A 24,067-nucleotide genomic window follows, 5' to 3' on the forward strand; every position below is an offset into this window, starting at 1 on the left:
CAGCACTTCATTTAAGTGTAAAACCCATTTCAACACTTTTAATATCTCCCCGTGGAGGTGCTCTGAAAATGAGTTCTAAAATGGAGCCCACTGATCTCTGTGACCGACTCCCGGCAATTCTAGCAGAGAAGGTAAAACAAACAAACAAACAAACCTACACTTATAAATGCATTTGTTTTTCAAAGTGTTTGCGCTCATGTCTTAAAGGAGAATCTCAATATATTTCAATCGGTTCTATTTTGCATTTCTGTGTGTACTGTGGACAGGTGTTCCAGATGGAGATGAGAAACACCAGTCGTTAAACAACCATCCCGAGTGACTATAACGTCTGTGTTTGTGCTCAAAACTGTCTAAAAAGCGACTCCCTGTGTGGAAGCTGCACGGCGCTGCAGGCCCTGCTCATATCCGTGCACATAGTGGGGCTTTAATCTCCAAATGTTTAAACAGTATTTGGGGGCAAGTGTGGCTCAGGCGTCAAAGTCAGGGTCACGTTTCATGATTTATGAATATTGTTGTATAGATGATTGCCAAATCAGTCTTGGGTCCATAGCTTACAGAAAAATTGAAGACGTAGCGGTGGTTATTTTAGATGTATGTTGATATGACATGTCACGAAGCATGTGAAGACTTTGTCTCCCTTGTGCGCCACTGTGGGATGCTTTTGCCTGAAATAAAAAAAAAAAATAAAAAATAAAAAAATAAAAAAATAAAAAAATAAAAAAATATAGCCAGAATACTAGAGGTCAGATGATTTAGCTAAATACAGTACAGCTTTTGATGAATTTACAATTTGCATGAGTGAAGATCTCACTCCAACAGTTTTCTTCAACAGCCATATTTTCACAAGTTTAAGATTTTAACAGATTCATGACAGTAAGCATAGGCAGCAACAAAACAGCTGAGGTAAACTATTACCATGCAGCAGACAGCTCTCATAAAGGGAGGATAATAATCACTGCAGGCTGCCACTGTGGATGCTGACATTGATATTGCACATAGATAAACATATAATTAATGAAGTGCTCCAACTACAGTAAACAGAACTTCACTGGAAAAGCACCTGTTAAATAAAGAAAAGCTTTGGCTATGACTATAACTATAGGTGACTATAGGTTATCTCACGTGCACAATAGAAATGTTCATCGGTTACGTGTATCATTGCAAAAAGTAGTGATGCTGTAATCATGTAATATAGATAATTTGATTGATTATCGATCATACTGACCATGATTCAGCACTGCCTAATTTTGATTCTGCTTTTTCTCCCCGTTTTCATGTTTTGTATCCCAACATGTTTTCTGATATCCTTGTATTTCACGTCTTTATTGTTTTAGTTTCTCAGTTTTATTCCGATTCATTTGAACATTGCTGCAAAACTAGAGTTTGCTATGATTCAAAATCGCAGATATTTTATTCATTTCTGCATTGAAAGAATTAACGAAATATCAAAAATTGATAACTTTTTGACAAAACATTTGTATTATTTCACATTTCAGTTTTTTTCTTAATACTGAATGGTACAGGATGGTAATTTCTTCCAGTTCTCTACTTGTATATTGAAAATATAAAACAATTATTTATTTACAATTATTTCTCCCAAAAACCCATATGTCAAAACATTGTATGAGAAAAAAACTGTAAAAGGGCAACTCCAGTGGCTATTTCTTGAAGATTCCCGCAAAGGATCTCCCCAGAGATGAGAAATATATTCTCCGGTTCACACTTGGCCACGACAGATATTGGTTTTTCTGATACTGCAGTAACCCTTATGGCACACTGCTGCTCTGCTCGCCTGTGTTCTGCTCCGTCACCCTGATCAGAGCTGACAGGGACATCTCCAGCTGCCGAGCCTCGGCTCCTGAACCAGCAGCCGTCGACTGGATGGTCATCATGACTCACGGGCACCCAAATTGATCTTAACGCGTTAAAGCACAAACACAAAACCCACAATTGTTGCCGTGGAGTCCTCATTAAAGTGTAAATCAGCTCGTAGTCAGACATGCTGTCGCCCGGGCCGCGGCTCGGTCAGGAATGTCAAAGCTGGTTTCCAATTAGCTGTTAATGAAACCAGAGAAGATATGAGCAACTGTTCACGTACACACTCATATTTTATTCACAGCGGGACACAGTTGTATCCACATCATAAATAAATGTTTAGATTTGGAAAGCCGGCCTACATTCACAGTAAAGTTGACAGGATCTGACGGAGAGCAGTGCCTATTGGGATGCGTCATGTTCATATTACTTAAAAGTATTATTTAGATAGATAGATAGATAGATAGATAGATAGATAGATAGATAGATAGATAGATAGATAGATAGATAGATAGATAGAGATTTATTGTTATTCGATACATACAGTAACAAGTGAAGTAACTATATTTATTATAGAAGTAACTTGCAGCTGCAGTCAGTTCGTTATTTTCAGAAGTGGGCCCAACAGAGGTCATAAAGTGATTGAATTGTGAACTATATGAATGAAATACAATGAGTTGTATAAAAGGGAAGGGGAAGTAACAGCAGTGAAGAAGCAGTGTTTGCTGTGCTGGAGGACAGAAGCCCGGGGACACCTCAAGGCAAAAAAACCATCGAGACCGGCTGACTTGAGAGAAATATAAGTGGCGTGTCAATTCAAGCAGCAGGACACAAAGTGTTGTAGTGCTAAATGTAGTCTGATAGGAGCTCCTGAATGAGACAAGCATCCTGGGTTTATCACCTAGAAAGGTTTTCGTTAACATGTGAGCCTTGTGGATAATGGAAGTCTGCAGACAACCGCTGAGGAAACACAAAATGTGACAGGAACCACTCGACAGAGTTAAGAGGACGACAGCCTATCGTTCCTTGAAGACGTGGAGGTCAGGAAGTAGAAGTGTGAGAAGTGTTGATGCAAAAGTCATAGGATGCTGTGATTAAAGAGTTTTTCAGTAAGATGGGTAAGATCGGAAGTCCAAGAGTTTGTACTGATTCTGGGAAGAAGTCCTATAGAGTTTGGAGCCACAAAAATCAAAGGTTAAGTCAGGCTCAGATGAGATATCACATCAGTACTTTATAAGTTCAAGCAGCTTATATGTGTTTGATATACCCCAAAGAGAGAGAGAAAGACAGAGGAGTAGAGGGCTGTTTGAATCAAGAAGAAACTGGCTTTCGACCAGAAGAAATGAGAATGGATGAGATGAGTGTAAATGTGAGCTTTCTGTTTTTAGCCTTCGCTCCGAGAGAAATTGGAGAGCATCGGCGAGTGCAGTTTCCATCAGCGAGCACAAGGCACTTTGCTTTTTGACAGTTATTCAGTTTTTAGTGATCACGCGAAGAACCACAACATCCATCTGGTCGGAGCTTAGCGGGAAGGTCATTTGTTTATCGGCAGAACGATGAGCCAAAACACACATCCAGGCTCTGTGAGGGCTCTTTGAACAACAAGCAAAGTGATGTATAATGTAACTTCGCCTAAATGCTAAACAAATGATTAGGAGCACAGAATGAAGGACAAGCAGTGAACAAGCACTCAATGTTATGGCTTATAAAGGTTGCAGGTGGCAGGTTGATGAAGCTGATGGGAAGAATGAAGAGAGTGCAAACCTGTTATCAAACTTAAAGGTGATCACTTTGATGGTCATTTTGGATTTTGCATTTCGCAGTACTATAGTTAGTGAGCGCACAGCAGGCAATGCAAAATACTAAACAAAAATAGGATGTTTTGTGCACACTGTGGGGAGAGCACTGTTCCCCGTGGCTCCATACAGAAACACACTGTGCCGCTTTTCTTCTCACACTCTTTTACCAAGACTGGCATTACTTTCTGCAGTGAGTTGACTGTTAGTCGCTAATCTGCTGAACTGAACCACAAATCATTGACACATCTTATCACTGATGAGCGTCATCATTTATTGGGCGGTATTGGGGAAACATGGCGGTGCAGTAGTTGCATTCCACACTTTCTTTCGGATGACAATCTAAACCAGAATTTTTTTCTGAAATGAGAAGGTTCGGGCCAAGATCACAGACTGGTTCATCCACCTTGGTTAGACTTGAGATCTGCATTTTTTTTTTGTTACGTCTGAATGGGTATTTTCACAGGGCTTTGGCTCCATCGCACAGACCAAAGACATGCTGACGTCCCAAAACCCTTCTGTCAATTAAAAAACATGAAACCTTCAATTGGTGTCTTTTAGAGGTTTTGTATTTATTACCCCCCCCCCCCCCCCCCCCCCCAACGAACCACTCTAGAGCTTTGTAGAGGAGAAACACTCCCCTCATTACCTCCATCTGAGACTCTGCTAATGACAGCTCCACAGCCAGCGCACCTCAGCCATATAATGAGCTCAAATGAATCGCACTCCTTTCTATTGCGATACTTGGCATCTCATAACAAAGCCGCATGCATACTGAATATATCTATTCTACCTTAACTTGCTCCTGTGCACACAAACACACCCCATCACCACCATTAATATTCAAACTAATTAATGCGCAAGGTTGCCACAGGAAAACAGCGGCATGAGCTGAATTATAAGAGAAAGGACGGATATGATCCGGGAATGTGTTGCTCAGACATGAAACACCTGGTGTGTTCACTTCCCGCCCTGAGCTGCAGCGTTTGCCATATGAATCCACTCAAGGACACCGAGTTACGTAGGTTGCCTCTTAATTAATCAGGTGCGTTGAATGCACAGCTGTTGGACTGTGTACCTTGCTACTGTACAACGTCAGCAGGAACAATCTCTGGTCTCCTTATACTTTCTACAGCAGTGGGTCCCAACCTGGGATCTGAATCCCCCTTGGGTGCTACCAGAGATCACAAATTAGGGCAGAGGCTTTGCCGACTCTGCGAAGGCTAAAATTAGATTTGCACATGTCAAATGAAACGATGATAAGGTATTTTCTGGAATCTAAAGCAACCTGGGAAACTGTATTTTGCTGTCACTGTGAAGACCCCGGCTATGTTTGGTTGTGCACGTAGAGAATCCATTGTGTATGGATAAAGTAAGGGTGAATTGATCAGCTCATCTTATTAAATGGAGACTCGTAAAATATATAGAACTAAATTGTCCAATCTTTTCCTCGTGTATGTAAACCCCCTTCCCTGATGTCTCGGTGCCAGGTCATCATTTTACCTTTGTGTTGCAACATCCAACGTCTTCCGAAGTGCCCCTTGTTCTATTTTCTGTTTTGCTGGGTTACTCTGCCATTGGTTTTACTCTTCCTGGATACCTTCACCTGATCTGATCTCTAAGAAACTTTCTGAAATTGTTTGAGTCTGTTTTTGGGTTTGCCGTGGTTTTGGACAAAAATGAATGTGAAATAACTATTAAAAAAACCCACAATCAATTGTTTTAATTGACTGAAATATGTATGAATATCAATAAAATATGCAGTACAAAAAACATAATTCAAAAATGGATTGTTTAAAAACATATTGTTGTATCACCATGTCCAAGTATCTTGGTTAATCAGTGTCCTCTGACCTTGCCTGTTTTCTGATCATGCCTGTTTTCCTTGTTTGCACCTTAAAACCTGCACTCCATCTTTATTTGTGGATTAGTTATTAAACCCAAAACTGTGCTGGATATCAGATGGACACATAAACAAGATTTAAAAATAAATAAATCTTAATACAGTAATTTTAAGGTAAATCACTGAAAACAGTGTTTCATCAGCAAAATCAAAAAACTCTAGAATATCAGATGAAAACCTGAACTGAGCAAAGCGGCCCCCGTGGTCGGAGGTTTGCGGGTTTGAATCCCGCTGGGAGCTCCTGAACTCATTTTGACCGTTCACCCAGGAGCTGCACTGCAACAGCTCACTGCTGCAAGTGCTCATAGTCAGAATTAACTATACGATGGGTTGAATGAATTGATGCTTTCCCCAATGGGAGCAATAGTATCTAAAACTGAAAAATAAAAAGAGACAAAAAAAAGGCCAATTTCGTCAGAGAATTAATAGAAAGATAGGATAAAATGTGTAAATCTGAATAATCTTACACAACACAACACTTATCTGACTCAAGAAATGCAAATACACTGAGCGTGTTCCGAGTAGATCAGACGAATCCGAGCTTGCCTTTAGTTGGAGAAATTGGAAAGAATATAAATGGCTTTGCATGATTACGTTCTTTCACTTAGTTTAATGATTAATTGATTGATTGGTTGATTCATTGATTGATTGTGGCAGTTGTACTGAGTTGAGATCAACAAAAAATTTAAGAAATTCATTCCCTGCCTCAAATGGGTTAAAGTGAAAAGAGGCTTCAGAGTGTGTGTCCTTGCCTGTGTTTGCTCCTCAGGAGAGATTGGTTTGATAAATCAAACTCAACAAGCAAAAATCACATTTTTGCCAAGGGACCCCAAATCACCTCAAACACAACAGTTTGGCCTTGATGCTCCTTTTCATTTTCAAGCATACTACCTTTCTATGTAATATACAGCATATATCAGCATAATCCAAAGCCTGCGGGTGGATGTCCTCACTCCTCTGAGTCCAATTATAGTGTGTGAGCAGACAGGCTGCGTTGCACACGGAGACCCAGATCCAGCCAGCACCAGCCCATGCTCGCTCCGACGCCCACTCACATATACGCAGCTATAGAAACGCGTGGACGCACACGTTCACATTGTAGGAGATTTGTTCAAATTTAACCAGGCATGCTGAGCTGCTGCGTTGTTGTTTACACTGTCACATTCTCCTCCATATGCATAATTAACAAGCCAGAACTTATTTAATGATGTGGGGAAGGGGGACGAATCCTTATTCACTGACATATCTTTTCAAGTTCCTCTTCAAGTTTCTCCTTCCGCCTTATCTCCGAAAAATAATGGACAGCACTTTCATGCGCAGTTCCTATTAATGAGATTTTTCTTCCTATGACTCATTTTCTACTACAAATAACACCTTTTTTTGTTGTCTGGCCAGTCATGAAACTTATATTATAAAGAAACTTGCTACAAAAATGTACTGATGCATCACACCACTAGATGTCATTGTACAACAACATAGAGCTGCTCCTGTACCACAAAACTGTATAACTATATGAGTGACAGTGCGAGCTGAATGCCATCCCAGCCCATGTTCGCCCGCATGAATTACCAAAAAATGCTACAAAAATTGTAAAATATACAGCAAAAACACTAAAGAGAGCAACAGAAAGAGAGATGAATCTGTAAAACGTTTTCGGTTTGAGGCTTATCCGTGCAGTTGTGTCTTGGTATGATAAAATAAATACCTTTTATACACCAGTGCAACTTATATATGTTTTTTTGTCTTCCTCATCATGTTGTATTTATTGACAGTGTGTCCACTTGAGAATAACTTACCTTCCCTTAACAAAATGCTTATAATTATTTAGTAAAGTACAGGAAACTGTTCTAATTGAGAAGCAGCTGTGAGTTGAGGGTTGTAATGGTTTATAGTCTTAACACCTTCTCATGTCTAAATGTCTCTGCATGCCTCTTTTGTGCTAAAAAGTGAGCCCTGATTTATTTCCGATGTCTGGCAAGCACCCGACATAGCAGCTTGTCATCACTTGTGTGGCACTTACAGACCACTTTAATATAGATGTGCCTTTTAAGTGCTGGCTTCCAAGGTAGCATAATAGTTTCATCCAAAATCAGTTTACCTTTGTAAGCTACCTCTTTATCTGTTTATTTTTGGTATTGGCACAAGAAGATAAGTGAATTGGCATGCCTGAACACTAAACATATTAAAGTACAATGCATTATCTCTCAACTAAAACATCATTAAACCTCAAGGCTGCAACTCAGAGGTTCTCATTGTAGACCCTTGTTTGAATATTCAGCAAGAAATCACAAATTAGCCTTAAAAAAAAATAGTCCAGCTGGTTTCCTTTGAAGTCAAACACATCTTTGTTCAGGCAGGAAGCTTCTGCACCTTTGTTAGAGCTTCAGCAGACAGAAACGTCAAAGCAGCGAAAAGCTGGTATTCACAGCAGGTGAGAGGGAACAGAAATGATGTGCTTTAATACTTGTGTCATTATGGTGTGATCGTGTCCGGCACAGCTGCCTGTGGCCCCGTGGTGTCTTTAAAGCCACTGATCAGAGGCCCGGCGCCTGCAATGTCACCCTTTGGGAGGAGGGGATTGCTCGGTGCCAAGGACCTTCTTCCTCTCTCAACACGTCTTCTTCTTATCCTCACTCCACACCTTCCGACTCCACTTTGATATAACTTTCACATGAACCCTCAATCTCCCTTCACCGACCAAACCTTGCCTCCCTCCCCGCGCTTGATTGCCTGTTAGCAGTGTCAGTGTCAGACATCAGCTACCTCCCTGGGAACAAGGACTTTTTTTTTTTCTTACTTTTATATCACAGCTCTTCCACATTCAGGAGCCAAAAACATGCACATCTTTCATGTCAGTGAGATTGCCTGGAATTAAATAGTGAGCACGCCTCTTGCTGTTATTACATTTATTAAATCAGCACCTCCGTCTCTCAAAAAGCAGATGGAAATGCAGATTCATATGTTAGGTCTGTATGCTTCACACTAAGTGCTTGTTGAAAAGCTGAAGAGCAACTGGCACGCCTATCCTCTGACATTTCACTCAACATCTCAAAAGTGGCTTTGAATGAATGAGTTTCAGAAACCCAAACTTGAATTCTGTGTTTGTTTGTAGAGGATGACGCATTCAGTGGCTCCTCTCCTACATCCTGCAGAGACAGAATTGGGATAAGATGATACAATGTGGGTATTTGTACTTATCATACTGGGTTGCCATATCCCAAAAGTCCTCATGGCCAAGCCTTATTCTGTAACATGGCAGAGGTTAGCAGATCTTTCAACATCCCATTGTCCTGGATGAAATATGTTTTAACCGCTAAAAATAAGTAATACATTTACTTCAAAAAGGTTTTCTGACACTTTGACCGTTGAGCTCGGTGTATTTGCAATTTGCAGCTTAACAGACACGCATTTTTTATGTGTCCCATAAAGATCGGCTATCATGAGTTCCAAAGTTTTGTTTTAATTGAATCAGCAATGGGGGCTTGTGCATCAGCCACACTTTGGCTGCATCTATCAGACGTGATACTGTCGGTTCCCTAATTGTGGCTGTCTGGGTCAACATGGGGTCCGTTGACGATCACACCCTCCGTCTCCATCTGCTGCAACTGTGACGTCAGAGATTAATTCATCCAGGAATCATTCATACCAAGAAATATCAACATTAAGGCTGTATTATGTGTTCATAATAATGTCTTTTGTCTTCCATCTTACTGCAAACGAGAGTCACACAGTCTGGAGTCTATCTAGCGAGTGAAGGGCAAACAACATTATTTCACGGGTCGCTATTCCATCACAGGCCAAACATAAAAAGAAAGGCAAACACGTTATGTGCGCTCACACTCCATCATCAAATTAAACTGGCTAACTAAGAAACATTGTGGTAGAAAGCTGGAATAAGTGGCGAAAACCCAGGCATACACAGGTTAGGTTGAGCACATTATGAAGTAGAACACTTCTTGAAGTATCTGTAATACTGTAAAAAAAAAAATCCCCATAAATGCCTCGTAGTCCTTAGCAAATAGTGTTGTTGATGGGAATTAACCACACCGGCACAAGCTAATACTTTTTCAGAGTCCTCCTCAGGAGTAAACTTCATCGACATTGCGAAGTCACGCGGAGTACGCTATTTCCACATAGTGCGCCGGTCAGCACCAGGATTGCCACATCAACATAAAACCCAGACACCCCAATAAAAGTAAGCTCAAATCTCAGCCTGTGTAGGAATCATGTTCAAACCGTAAAACTATTAAATGTGTAGTAAAGAACACGCCACAAACACACAAATGCATGAAATAAACAAAGTTAAAAGGTAAGAGAGCCTGGCTCCCCAATTGGGAGATACCCACCATGTCAGGCAAAGCCGTTCAGCCTATGTAGAGCTATTTTCAAGTGGTTGTTAAATACTAGCAGACTAAGTCTCGACAACATGACGAAGGAATGAAGAAGGAGAGTGAAGAAAAAAGAGAGCACAGCTTCTAACAGTTTTTAACATTGTGGTGGAGACGCTTCCTCCGGCGCTTATCTGTGACGTTGGCCAAAGCAGTCGCACGTAAGAAAATATCTGAATTGATCCACATACAAATGAGGCCTGGGTCTGGTGTGGGGGAAAAACAAAATCAGAATTGGGTTTCATTTCCCTGCAGAGGCAAAAGTGCTAGTTTGGTCAGTGTGATACAGGTCCTCCATGTAGTGCACTCAGCAGACCTTCACAGCTTCTCCCAGGACGAGATGGTGCCATCTGCTGCTTGTACAGTGGAGCAATACATTATCTTCTGGCCTGGATTGTCCAATGAGGCAGAAACAAGGAGATGAAACTAAAAGAGGGATGAATAAAGACACGGTGCTTGGAATTCTAATAAGAACTAAATAATATTAAATGCAATTATGATGCAATTCAGAGAAAATAAAAACCCAATAAGACCAGGATAAATCCTACAACTCCAAGATTAAACAAGTCTGCAGTACTGCTTTCTTTCACCCGTGTAAAGTCTTTAAAATCAGGAACATGTTGACTCATGTTGAGTGACACTGAAGAATTAATCCCTGTGTTTGTTACTTCGACACCAGACCATTGTAATTCACTATTATCACAGTGTCTGAATAACTGCTTAAAAAGTCTTCAATCAATTCAAAAAGCTGCAGCGAGAGTCTTGACAAGAACCAACAGGAGAGATCACACCACTCCAATATTCTCTTCTCTTCAATGAGTTAGGGTTCGGGTTAAATCGAGAATATAATAAAAAATCCTCCTTCTAACAAATAAAGGTTAGAAGGTTTGTCCTATATTACCCCAGAAGAACATTTGGTTCTCAGAATGCTGACCTACTGGAGATTCCTGGGTTTTCTAAAAGTAGTAGCAACTGAAAGTTTGTGATCTGAATGTCCTGCCTCCATCGCCACGAGTGGATTTCCAACTTTAATTTAAATGACAATCTATTTGTTGCTTTTTGGACTTGTTGGCACAAGGTGAGATGTTTGCATCCAAAGGTTGGACTTAATCTCTCTCATGAGAGAGTTCTGCTTTATAAAGATTAAATAAGACATTTTTTAAATGTTTTTTTTTTGGTTTTTTTGCTTTAACGCAGAGGACTTCCATTTCATCTGCCAGTGTGGGTCAATAATTATATGTCCATGGGAAATATCCCCAACTTCCCACCCAGCAAATTGCACTCTGGCAATGCAGATTCTGAGAAAATGTTTGTTCCACACATTTAGCATTGTATAATTCCTCTCTAGTCTTTAAGTGGTTTGACAAATCAGCTAAAGAATGACTAAAATGCAGAATGATATATAATTAATGCCTGGACTTGTATTTCAGTGCACTTTCACTTGGAATTTTCTTTTTTTCTAAACTGAGGAATATTGCATTTTCTGTGTGTATTCTTACAAGAATCAGACTGGCCTCTTTAGAAGTTGATCTCAATCCAACAGGAAGGCTGCTGAGTGCAGTAATGATGTACTGAGCATTGTTAGAGGGCAATATTTATGCTTAGGTTTTGTCTTTGCTCCAGCACTTTCTCTCTCTTTCATCTCTTGACTCCTTTTTTCTCTCCACTGCTCTCTCGCCTTCATCTGCTCTTGTCCTGATGTTTGCAGCATGTGACTGAACAGATTTAGAATCAGGTCAACTTGAAGGCATGAAACGGCATCCCATCTCTTTCTGACTTCATCTTACCCACCTTCCCCTGCCGGCCCAGTTCTTCCATATCCCAATTCAATGTCCACCTGTCCATCCGTCCTTGCATCTTTTCCCTTGTGAAGCCAATCCCATTAACACTCAGGAAGACAGAGACACGTCTGTCAAGTGAGTGAAGGTGTGGGATGGAAACAGGCATCAAGCTGGAGGTGAAAGGGCATCAACAAAACGAGATGAGATGAAAGATACAAATTTAGATTTTACACAAGCTTGACAACAGAAGGGAGAGAAAAACACACACATAAACTATCTCAATTTACGCATGTGCGCCAATTAGATTATATGTAGTCCCTTTAAATAAATCTTATTTAAAATGGGCTTTCTAGCTTCTGGCGAGGAACAGGAAGGAGAGTAACTGGACAAAACATGCAAACTCCACACCCAGAGGAAGAATGTTTTTTTTTATACATAGGTTTAAATGTAGACTGCTTTTGGATTTCCAGTTCATGAAGATAGTCTTTCTTGTGGTGCTCCAGGAAGGAGCATGCAGGATTACGTTTTCTCTGAGTTAACCTCCATGACATTAGCTAAAAAAAAAGCAAAGTGCGCATGAGACCGACAATGACCACGATTCTTTGCCAAAATATTCAAACTGGTAAACGCGGCCAAAGTGTGTGTAAATAATAAACTCATGTTTCAGTAGCATAGTCTGCTCAACACCACTGCAAAAGGTCAAGATTTTCATCAAAATAGTTTAGATATTGTTGAAAAATTATATCAATGGCAAAAGACAAAATACTGAAGTCTAATAGGCTAAAATGTTTCATTTTTTCTGTCCGGAGTCTCTGTGTGTGTGTGTGTGTGTGTGTGTGTGTGTGTGTGTGTGTGTGTGTGTGTGTGTGTGTGTGTGTGTGTGTGTGTGTGTGTGTGTGTGTGTGCATGGTCTCAGTAGTTTGGTGTGGTAGTCTACCTTCGCATTTTCCCCTCTCCTCCGTTAACGTGCTGTTGCTAAGATACAAGCTGCTCATCTTTACTCCTCCACACAGTGTGTGTGCGTGCGTGTGCGTGTGTGTGTGCGTGTGTGTGTGCGTGTGTGTGTGTGTGTGTGTGTGTGTGCGTGTGTGTGCGTGTGTGTGTAAAAGACATATTTCCTGCTACCTATTGAATATCCTTGACACACACACACACACACACACACACATACCCACACACATTTGTCTGTATAAATCATACCTCCACACCCATTCACCACCCTCTCGGTCACCTGTTTGATAAGAAATAAAGATGTTTTGCTTTTTTTTTCCTTCTACCTCCTACTCCCCTGCAGACACATCTCCGCCACGAGAAATCTGGAGACAAATTAACTAAGACTGTTGAACTGACCTGGGATCATCTGAGGCACTTCAGATATCAACTCACTTTTCAGTGGGGAAAAAAAAGAAAGGCGCCCCCATGTGCCATCTCTCCATTGAAAATCCCTGTTCGCATGGTAGAAAACCAATAGCTGGAGGTACAGTTTCCACAAGGGAAACGAGACGAAAACACACGTGTAATACAGTATATAGATCTACAGTGCTACACATGACATATTTAGTAGCATCATCTATCATGCAATACCTTCTGGGAGGTATCTAATACCTGAATTAAATCTGCAGCATTACTATAAGCCGGAGAAGAACAAGAAGTCCTTTAACAGATGTTATTCCCCTCAGAGAGACCAGATCCTGAGAAGCTGAGAACGACGACATCAAGAAAGGAGCTGAGGCACACTCTTCCAGATGCTTCAAATAACCCACCCGTGTGCCAGTGTAGCCAAAAAGCAATGGGTAATACCAAATATTGAAATGTGAACTAGTTTACGTCACTTGTATTAAATTACTCAGTGCTGTTCTCTCAATGTGGATGATGGATACAAATCTCCAGATGGAATTTACAATGTGGGACCGAATTGCATGGTATGCGTAAAGTGTTGCTCCATTAAATACAAGAACATCAGCTGCACAAAGCTGAGATGTCTACCTTCAACTTCCTCACAGGATGATAATCCTGGCTCCTGAGCATTAGGAAATTCACACACGTACACCTTGGGAGTCATCAATAAACCCTTATGTGACACTGACTTCCCGGGTCAAAAATCAACATTCTACCATTTGATAACTTAGGTTTAAAATGAAATGTTCTTCATTTGTGTGGTAAAATTGTCTTTTGCGTACAAAAATGCATCAAAACTGTAGTTTCGTAAACATTAAAAATAAATAAAAATGGCCTGTTTGAAATGATGGTACAAAGCAGCTTTGCCTCTAGTGAGATGCTGTGATTATTGTGGTGAGAGGAATTTCTTTTAGACGTCTGCTTATGGACTCTGTTTTTTTTTTTTGTGTTGTACCTCAGACATGGACTTGGAAACTGATCATCTCCCATATTCTGTTGTTCCTTCTTTTTTTTTATTTAGACCCTGCAAATTGCTCGTATATACTGTTTTGTTGCACTATTTGACACGGGTCTACCTATATTTATCTATTTATCTTTCACGTGCCTAAATTCGTTTTATTATTGTTAATGTACTTACATGTACATAAAGCATTTCACTGCACATTATGCTATGTGTAATCGTTTGTGACAAATCTCGCTCTCTCTCCCACCAGATCGTTCTCAAGTAAACAGGGTTAAAAGATCATGAATCCTTTGTTGTTCGTTGATTGCATGCAAACTGCGGGTGCATTCCTTTTGCAGAGGCATTGAGCAATTTATTCTCTTTATGTAGAATCTTGGTTAATCACACATGCAAACACACACAACAATAGGATATGTAGTTCAGCCATTGGAGGTTGCGGTTGCGTGGGTTGCTCAGTGTAACAGAAGACTCATTTATTTTCTTCACAATGTGAAGAGAAGCTGGAGTCCTGAGCTCAGGCTGTCTTGTTCAGTATGTGTGTGTGTTTGTGTGTGTGTGTGTGTCTGTGTGCGTGTGTGTGTGTGTGTGTGTGTAGTCTGTTAGTATATATATATATATGCATTTCTCTGTATGCAGGTCAAATCGATTTTATTTGTACGAGGGGATCATAGTATGTATACTCAATCATTCATTTTACCTCAAATATTCTTCACGGAAAGTAAATTGATCCAAAGAGGAATTTCTTTTGTTACATTTTTTTTTTTTTTAAGGAAAAATATAAAATGGGTCACTTTGACTTGAACCACAGGGGAAAAAACAAAACGTTTATATTGTGGACATAAGTCAAACTATTGGAAAAAAAACAAACCCATGCTGGAATAACATGCAAACTTCACACAGAAAGACTCTGAGGCCAGAACGGAATCAGGGTTTTCTTCTGTTTTTGGCAGCAGCGCCACTGGCCACTAAACACCAAAACACCATCTTCAGTTTTAGTTTCTGACAGGATCAGACTGTTTCCTCCACCACGATGAACAATGCCTTTTGTTGTCCGGCTCGAACTGTCATCAATCTTGTTGTTGTCAGACTTCACACTTGTGTGCCGACTCGGTTTCATCCCAACATATTACGTGTGGATTATGTGAGACATATTTCCTTCAGACCGCCAGAGCAGACATCGTGCTGCTTGGGGGGGCGCAACTCGTCTCATGGAAAGCAAATAAAAGTCTCCAGTGGACAGTTAACTCCACCGTTTATGTAAAGTACTACTTTCTTCAGCCTTGACCTGAAATATGAGCACTGATGATTTCTGTGGTGAAATCAGGCAGAAGCACTGTCGTTAGTTTGGCTGTGATTAAGCTTCAGACAGCAACTGACTTCCTGATTCTTTGAACGATAAAACTAACAACCGCCATGTAATGTATGTCTGTTTGTATTATCTTAATCTCTCCCCGTCGGGCGTGTTTAGTCCACAATCTATTAGAAAAAGGAACACATTTCATTATAATGCTTGCTGTGGGTCTGTAAGTATGATAGATTTTGTTGATTACGACTGATTACGACTGAAATAATAAACTAAACATTTTACTTAATGTGACAACATCCATTTTCTTGTTATGGGATTTCTCATTTTTTTCCGTCTGCATTTATTTTTATTTCATTTCAAAATTTCATCATTCAAAAATTACGAATGAAAGGGAGCAGAAGGAAGGATGAACTTATGTAATGTTATGTTGATTTTCTTATGGAGAAAGAACACCAAAACACACACACACACACACACACACACACACGCACACACGCACACACACACACTTGCTCTCATATGCGCACGTGAAGGCCTGCAGCACATTAGATGAGAGGAACACCACTAAAAATAAAGCTTTCTGCACCGAGCCACTTTCTTCTTGAGTCACACACACACGCGCGCACGCACGCGCGCACACACGCGCGCACACACGCACCCACACACACACACACACACACACACACACACACACACACACACACACACACACACACACACACACACACACACACACACACACACACACACACACACACACACACACACACACACACACACACACACACACACACACACACACAAATCTCTTCAGTTTAGTTTCTGCCAGCAGAAACGATGAGCTTGGAGGCGAGTCCCAGCGCTACACAGCGATGAGTCAAATAAACACTGGAGGAGAAAACAGTGGAGTAATAAGCCAAAGAAAGAGGCAGAGGAAGGATTTGTTTACGGAGAAGCTTCATGCAGACGATGTGCGATGGAGAATATTTGGTTGGGTTTGATTTTTACAGAAGATGGTCACCGTTGAGAACTAATCAGTGGGGCTCGTCGTGTGTTCAGGGTTCAGCTCCCAGTGTGAAGAGTCAATCACAACCTGAAGAGATTCGGTGTTGTCACGCGAAACGTTGTGGTGTAAACGGGGCCTAGCCGAGATAAAGAATAAGAAAGAGCCATTCTCACAGGACTAAAATAAAAGCAGTTACAATAATGAGCTCAACATCACACCATCTATAAATAAATAAATGAAATATCACTGGAATGGAGACATATGTTCATAGAGAGAGACAGAGTGCTGTCAAAACACATCGGCGCTGCGATTCTTGACAGCGGTGAGTCACAGGATCCCTCTGGAGCCTGCAGGTGACAGATTTTTGAGCTGCCTGCATTTAGAACAGAATGAGGAAAAAAAAAATTCCTTGTAGGAAATAAATAACGGAAAACGTGGGCCTCACTCAAATACATTAACTTCTATGGGAAAGACAAACATTTTGCTTTATGGAAGATTATTATGTTTTCTACTGTTTACAAAGAGACAAGCTTTTATTCTCCTCTGAAAAAAACTCTTTTGTTCTGTTGTAAAAATCTTACTAAAGTGTCCGTCAAGCTTTTAAAATCCCTCTTGGCTTAACCTGAAAGCCCCCAAAACGTTGTGCTGTTATATATTCCTAGAAAACGATGCAACATGACTGCCACCTTTTGGTTTTATTAAGCATTTCTGCATATTTTTCTTGGAAAAACAAAAGAACATAACTTTGATCATATGTCATCATACAATAAGTATTCAAACATTTAAAAAAATAACAGGTTCTTACCAAAAGTATTATTGATTAAGGATTTTTTTGTGGATCTCATCACAAAAAGGATAAATGATGGTTGGTGTTATCAGTATACATACAGCTCTGATTTCAGAAATGGCAATTTTTTCTTGGATTATATTAAAGAAAAATCTTTACTATATTTCATGAAGCATTTTGACTTAATTAAACTTTCACTCATCAAAATATATCGTGTGCTTAATCTTTGTGTGTTTTGTTACTTCAAATAACCAAATCTAAGTACTAAATAACCAATCACAAGAAGTTGATGGTATTGCAGTCTAACTTTTTAATAATAATAATAATAATACAAAATTTGTAATACACTTTACATTTAAACAATCTCAAAGTGGTACAGACAAAATAAAAACTATTAAAAGAAAAGGTAGGTAAGGGCGACAACAAAACATTAAAGTTTTAAAGGGACAAATAAAATACTATTAAAATTAGGGTTTTTTTTTTTTTTTTTTTTTTAAAGCTAGGTTTTTTTTTGTCCAAACAAAACCAAAACATTTCTGATATAAAAAAAAAAAAAAAAAATTCTAATACTACATTCACATACATTTGAGGGGGGGGGGGGTTGTATGCTAAATCAATTTCTTAAAAAAAAAATCAACAACAACAAAAAACAGTATTTCATGTACAATTCAGTTTCTTTAGAAAAATCAGCTGCTGAGAGTTTGACGTGATTGAGTCCATCCGGACCTTTCGGTTAAATCCTGTCAAGCTGAGAGTTGATTTTTCCCGAGATCGACCAATTCTTGATGTGTTTCTAGAAATAAAACATGAAATCAGTGAGTGGCCTGAAGTCTTAGCAGGGCTGTGTTTTTAAAGCATGACTTATTTGAAACAATAGATACAGGTTGGTTTTTCTTTTTCTTTTTTATATATATGTACTCACAGCATTTGTAAAGCCGGTTGACACGGTTAATGTCATTTTTGCTCATCACTTTAGAAGTCCCAAAGTTGAGGTGAGGGTTGGATTTGGCTACAATGGTTGGTTTACCATTTTTGGAGAAGGCATACCTGCAGAAAGAGACGTTTTGATTTGTACTGAATTTTGGACTCAAACAAAAGCCAACAACACATTGACTCTTTTCACACTCAATGCAGCAAGGCAGTATGATAATTAGTATACTAAATTATATCTGTTAACTGGTTGTATATGCTTAACTACTTACTTTTTCAACATTTTTCACAATGGCTAGGTTTTTTGTAAATTCTTATTGTCATTTCAACGTAACAGACATACAGTATAAGTGTAAATATTATACACAGTCAGTAACTGCAGAACGCACGCACGCACGCACGCACACACGCACGCACACACACTTACTTGGAGTATTGCATGATAGACTTTAAGTCATAGGGGGTCCCCAGGTTGTTGGTCCCAATCTTTCGGAAGTTGTGCTCCCTTCCTGAACAAATATAAAAAAAAACAAAAAAAAAAACAGATTTTTAGCTTTATGTGGTGACTGCCCTGAAAAAACAAACTCAAAATCCACGTTGCCTGTTTCACTGCTACTCTATAAAGTTGTGAAATGTAACCACAGTTGAGATTCATTTCTTTCAGCATTTGCTTGATATGACTTGAAATATGTCGGCGTGGATGAAAATTGATGCTGCGGTGAAGTAATCCACTGTGAGCAACAACATTACATCCGAATACAACTATAATAGTATATTTTCCTTGAAAATTAAGCTATTATTGAAAGTGATGCTTTTTTTTTTCTTTTGAGCTTTTTCCAACAAACAACCTCTAGTTGATAGACGATGAATAATTTAATAATCTGAATGACAAATCAATTGTCCCTTCGTTGTTATGTGGAAATATATTCCTAAATACTTGTAAAGCACATCTAATTTGCTCACAGTCTCCATTAAACAAATCTGCTAGTGTATGCTCACTTACATGAGGCACATTCATCAGCTGGTTTAAATCTATTGCCATGAACTGCTTTTAATTTCATGTTCCGGAAGAGAGACCGTGACAAATCATTAGATGTGATTGGTTGCCTTATTCCTCAAGACAAGAATCCAGCGATAGGAAATCAGAAACGATATTAGTGGTGGCTGAACGAACCTCTGATGACGTTCTCGAACCGGATGGTGATGTGTTTGTCTCTGTCAGAGCGGACCTGCTCATGGTGGAAGCCCAGAGCATGCAGAACCTCGTGCTGAACGATGCCTTGCTTCACACATCCGGGCCTTGCCAGAGAGATAGATTGGCCCCTTGTCTGACGGCCCAGTTGGGAAAAGCAGCTGGAGAACACATGCAAGGTAACATTAGTATAAACAAACATGTTTAGACACGAGGATAATGTGCCACAGAATGTTCAAGATGGTATTCTGCAGTTAAAAACACAATTTGTTCAGCGGATGATACATGACTTGATGCTTTAATACTGTATAGCAGACATGGGCAAGAACCCATTGTCGACAAATGAAAATATTTATTGTTTATGTAGGTTGTTGGTCCTTTTATGTTATAATTTTTTTCAGGTAAAAAAAAAACCAATTCAATGCAGGTTTCTACAGAAAAGACTCAAAATGATTGTATTTCGTTGTATATTTCAACGTAAAAATGACAAACATTTCCATTAAAAATTACTTACAGAATAGGTAAATAACCATAATTTTCATCATATTCAGAAGAATCATGATTTGTTTATGCTGAAAGTTTTCAGCATCCAACTCAAAAATCTAAAGATGTTTTTTTTTTTTTTTTTAAATTCATGTGAACACATTTTGTTGACAGTTCGAACACGGTGTTTTCTATTTTCGTAACCGCAGTTCACTGTGTGTTTGTCTCACCCGGCGCCAGGGTAGAAGGATATGTAATTTCTATGCCACCACCTCTTCCAGACAAAGCGGATACAGGTGGACCTGTGAAAGGTCAGCAGGGCGGCGATGATGGTGTTCAACTCTCTTCTGGCTGCAGAGAGAAAGACAGAAGCAGCATGAGCAGGTTGTACATTTCCTCCAAGCGAAAAAAAGCCCCTCACCTTTTTGCCTCAGATGACAAACACAGAGCGCAATGGTAATGAGATCCACCAAACGTGATAAACATAATAAGTCATAGGCTGATCTACTCATCATTCAAACACATGGTTATCTCTATCATTCAATGAGTGATGTATTTGCGATACCTGTCACACATGTTTATATTTATGGTAACTTATAACAAGGTTGATGAAGGTGGATGTGATCAAATTAAAAGAAAATGCTAATAATATTCCACAATGTTATGGTTTTGCTGATGTATACTGATATAATTATGAAAGTGTTAAGCTTTATCGTCAAGGTACAATATGGAATATTTAAATTTAACATAAACGTACCACCAGATAGGCGTATTGAGTCACTCAAAGAAGCTGCAGGAGCAACAGTAAATACAATACTCAACACTGCCTTCTGATGTACAACAGTGAAATCGTGTTTGCATGGTAGTTATAATAACATAATATTAGCATAATATATGACCCAGGATATCAGATTGCTTCAAAAAACAATGTGGTCACCTTGAAGTATAAAACATCACATATGATGAGTTCACTCTTTATATTATGCCTTCCAACTATTATCCTTGATGAATCTTTTAACATGCCATCGCGTTGTTATTATAATGAGCATGACCTGCTTTTATTATGATTACACACAAAATGAACAACACAATAGACCGTCATAGCATGTGTGACTCTAAACGGCATACGTGTGGTTTGCCTGATGGCAAATTCTTCTCTGAAATCTCTGTAATACATCTTCATAATTAGTGTCTGAACTGACAGGATCAATTTGTACTGTGGCCTGTTCTGTCGCCTGGTGAAACGGCTGTCAAATACAATGACGCCAGACTTCCTTGAATGTTTGAAACAGTGTGAACTCAAGCCAGAATCCGATATCGTGAATATTTCAGCACCAGGGACAGCGTCTATAATCTTCATCTGGTTTAAAGTCTATTTTTAAAGGACCTCATAGATGATGGAGCCACTGATCAAATAAAGCCAGAATTGCTGAGGACATGACTATTACAAAGGTCTAATTGAACAAAGAAGAAACAGTGATTGGAATGTTATATACCAGCGATAATAATTATATGATGTGTTCATGAAACAAAAAAAGTCTTGTAAAAAAAAAAAAAAAAAAGCTTTATGGGAAGAAACCACGATTAGAGAAAAAAAAGATTATGTACATGGGTAACAAAAAATAAAATTGGGAAATCCTACTCGGGGACCATCAAACTTATACCCCATCATAATCGATAGCCGGTGACTTACAGTATGTTCTGGAGAAAGTAACAGGCACGTAGACGTAGCGGGAATATTTCTGCCACTTGCATCCCCTGGCAGTGCATGGGACAGCATTCCTGGTTGAAGAGGGCAGAATGTCTCCATAGACCAAGGCTGTTTCTGCAGAACAGCAAACAAACAAAAAGCTCGGGTTCATTTTCCACATTTCCACTCTTATCTTCTCTTTTGTGCATTTTCTATTTTTCCAGCATCAGGAGGGATCAAGTTGATCTCTTTCTATAGTGTGAGTCCGAACTCACACAAATCTTCCATTTTTCTATATTTTATAATAGAACTTATCCAAAACATGCTTATAATATTATATTATAAGCAGCTTTAGCAGAGGATGATGTATCTATGGTCACTCGTACATCCATATTAAAAACATCTTACTTGAGTTAGCATTGGATTTTTCAATGGTTTCGTTGATATCTGAAGGCTTGTCTGAAAAAAAACAAAAAACAGAACACGATCACTTTTTTATTAGTTGTATTTTGGGGGGATTATCCACAAAGCAAATATCAAAAACATAAATAAAAATACAATTTGAATTCTGTACTCAGTTACTTAACTCACCATGATGTTTTTTGGCAGCACTCTGCATCACAAAAGAATGAAAAACAATTTTTAAATACAACTTCTGGTCATATATGTTTGCAAAATGATTAATTTGCTGTTACACGAAAACTAAGTGTTGCATTTCACTGTCGCATAACATTCAATTTGTTTTTGTTTTTTTAAGGCTTTATGCATACTAAGGTGACATGATGAAAACAATTGTTCACAGAACAGCAGACAGCATTTCAAAACCATTGTTTCAAGTAATAATGATATTATTAATAATAATAATAATAATAATACTTGCCAGAGAAACAGCCGTCATCGAGAGGATGACAAGGAGGGGAAAAGCTGACTTCATGGTTAATATCTACTTAAATCCAGCACTGAAAGCATTCATAGAGAGAAACCATGAAGACCGTTTCATTGTTAAAATACAATATTCGCACATCCTTGAAGTGGATGAGCACAAGAAGAATCAGAAGAATCTGAGAGGAGCTCACCTGTCACAGGAGTTGTTCGATGATGGATGCAGCAGGTGCTCCTCTCTTCTTATAGGCTGGCCGTGCTTGGCCATTTTCAGGTTTAACCAGTCAGCAGTCACTTTGGTATTTCACTTTTTTTTTTTTTTTACCCATTTTTTTTAACAGTTGGGAAACAAAAATGTATTTTCCACGAAGAGATCAAGATGAAGAAATACAGGTTTTCAAGAATTTTCCAAGTGAAAGAAAGAAAAAAAACAACTAACAATAACACTAAATATAGTCGGCTTTGTTATTTTTTATGTTTTAATTTTTTACTTTGTAATTATGAAATTATGTTTCAGTCACAGATTGTGTTTTGCAATCTGTGTGATTGTGGGGTTTTTTTTTAGAAGATGTTTGTTGGTTAACAGATCGTTTTCTAACAGTGTGCATGTTTCCTCTGTGGCTGCATGTCTTTATAGGATCTTCTTCACGAAATCCAAGGATATACATTAATGGGTGACAATTCACCAGGTCTCGCCGCAAGTTTTGACACTCTATATGAGCAATTTGATTGAATAGCTAATTATTCTTGTGGCAAATGAGATTAAAAGCTTGTGTTTTTTGTGTTTATTTCTGACTCAGTTTCTTTTTGTCACTCAAGAGACAGTTAATTGATGTGCAATTGGCACACCTACTGAAATCTGCACTTTTTCTAAACTGCCCCAGCCTTTGCAATACACTTTGGCACCACAAGAGGGTGTGTTGAGTCAAGAGGAATAGTTAATACAACAATGGCTGAAGCTGTTTATATGCCACCTACCCACTGGATCCAATCGGGACAATTTTTTATAATTAACCAGGAAGAAAAGTCAAAACTGATGAAGGCAGGTGAAAGATTGACCGGTTCTAAAGTTACTACACACTGCCTTGTTCACATGGTGCCACTTTAAACTGCCTCCGAAGCACTGCGAATCGCACTCCAAGTAAATCTGTGAATTTGCAAAGGTTTGGTCAGGTTCGTTCTGGCTCTGATTCCACATGTGTTTTCAGCACCAGACGTTGCTAAATGGTGAGGACAAAGCAAGATTGTTAGCAGTAATTGCAGAAACTCCAAATAAGTTCCATTGTTAGTCTTTTAGTTTTGTTTACTTGCAGGTCTGTCGTGACTGTGAGTGTTTTTCCTTGGTTTCTTTGTCGTATTTTTGAGGCTTCATGTTCGATTTACTGCTGGTTTGTTTTTCGTTGTTGTGTTTTTTGGAGGGACTTCATGACTTGCTGTTTGAGAGAATTCAGCTGCTCCAAAGACGACTAAACTTAGTAAAAGAAAACGTGTCTTTCTTCGTGGAATGAAACCCTCTATTGTTCATTTGAGGTGTGTCAGATTTGAGGGAATTTAGTCAGGATTAGCTTTCTCAGAAAAGTGGCTAATAACCTCAAAGGCAGAGGCGTCAGAACACAGGCAATTGCCAAGAGCCCCGAGCGAAAGGCTGACATTGATCAATTTCAATAACAAAATAATGTCACTGCTTCAGACGCTAAAACTAGAGCATTGAAAATCCTCCGCATGGGGCCCTTTCAGAGTAGTCAC

At 39.2% G+C, this 24,067-nt stretch overlaps 1 protein-coding gene across 1 annotated transcript; it reads right to left on the minus strand.

Annotated features, from left to right (window-relative positions):
• Positions 1 to 1,766: 1,766 nt before the first annotated feature.
• LOC308131365 (low choriolytic enzyme-like) lies at positions 1,767 to 22,589 on the minus strand (the record flags this gene model as incomplete). The annotated part of the gene is made up of 8 exons (XM_080498093.1): positions 1,767 to 1,894; positions 18,067 to 18,191; positions 18,502 to 18,583; positions 19,249 to 19,427; positions 19,980 to 20,100; positions 21,443 to 21,574; positions 21,848 to 21,898; positions 22,523 to 22,589. The coding sequence occupies 8 exons, from the start codon at positions 22,587 to 22,589 to the stop codon at positions 1,767 to 1,769; spliced, it is 885 nt and encodes a 294-aa protein (XP_080354219.1).
• Between the last annotated feature and the right edge of the window lie 1,478 nt (positions 22,590 to 24,067).

This window comes from Blennius ocellaris (assembly GCF_963422515.1).
Source record: "Blennius ocellaris genome assembly, chromosome: 1".
Taxonomy (NCBI): Eukaryota; Metazoa; Chordata; class Actinopteri; order Blenniiformes; family Blenniidae; genus Blennius; species Blennius ocellaris.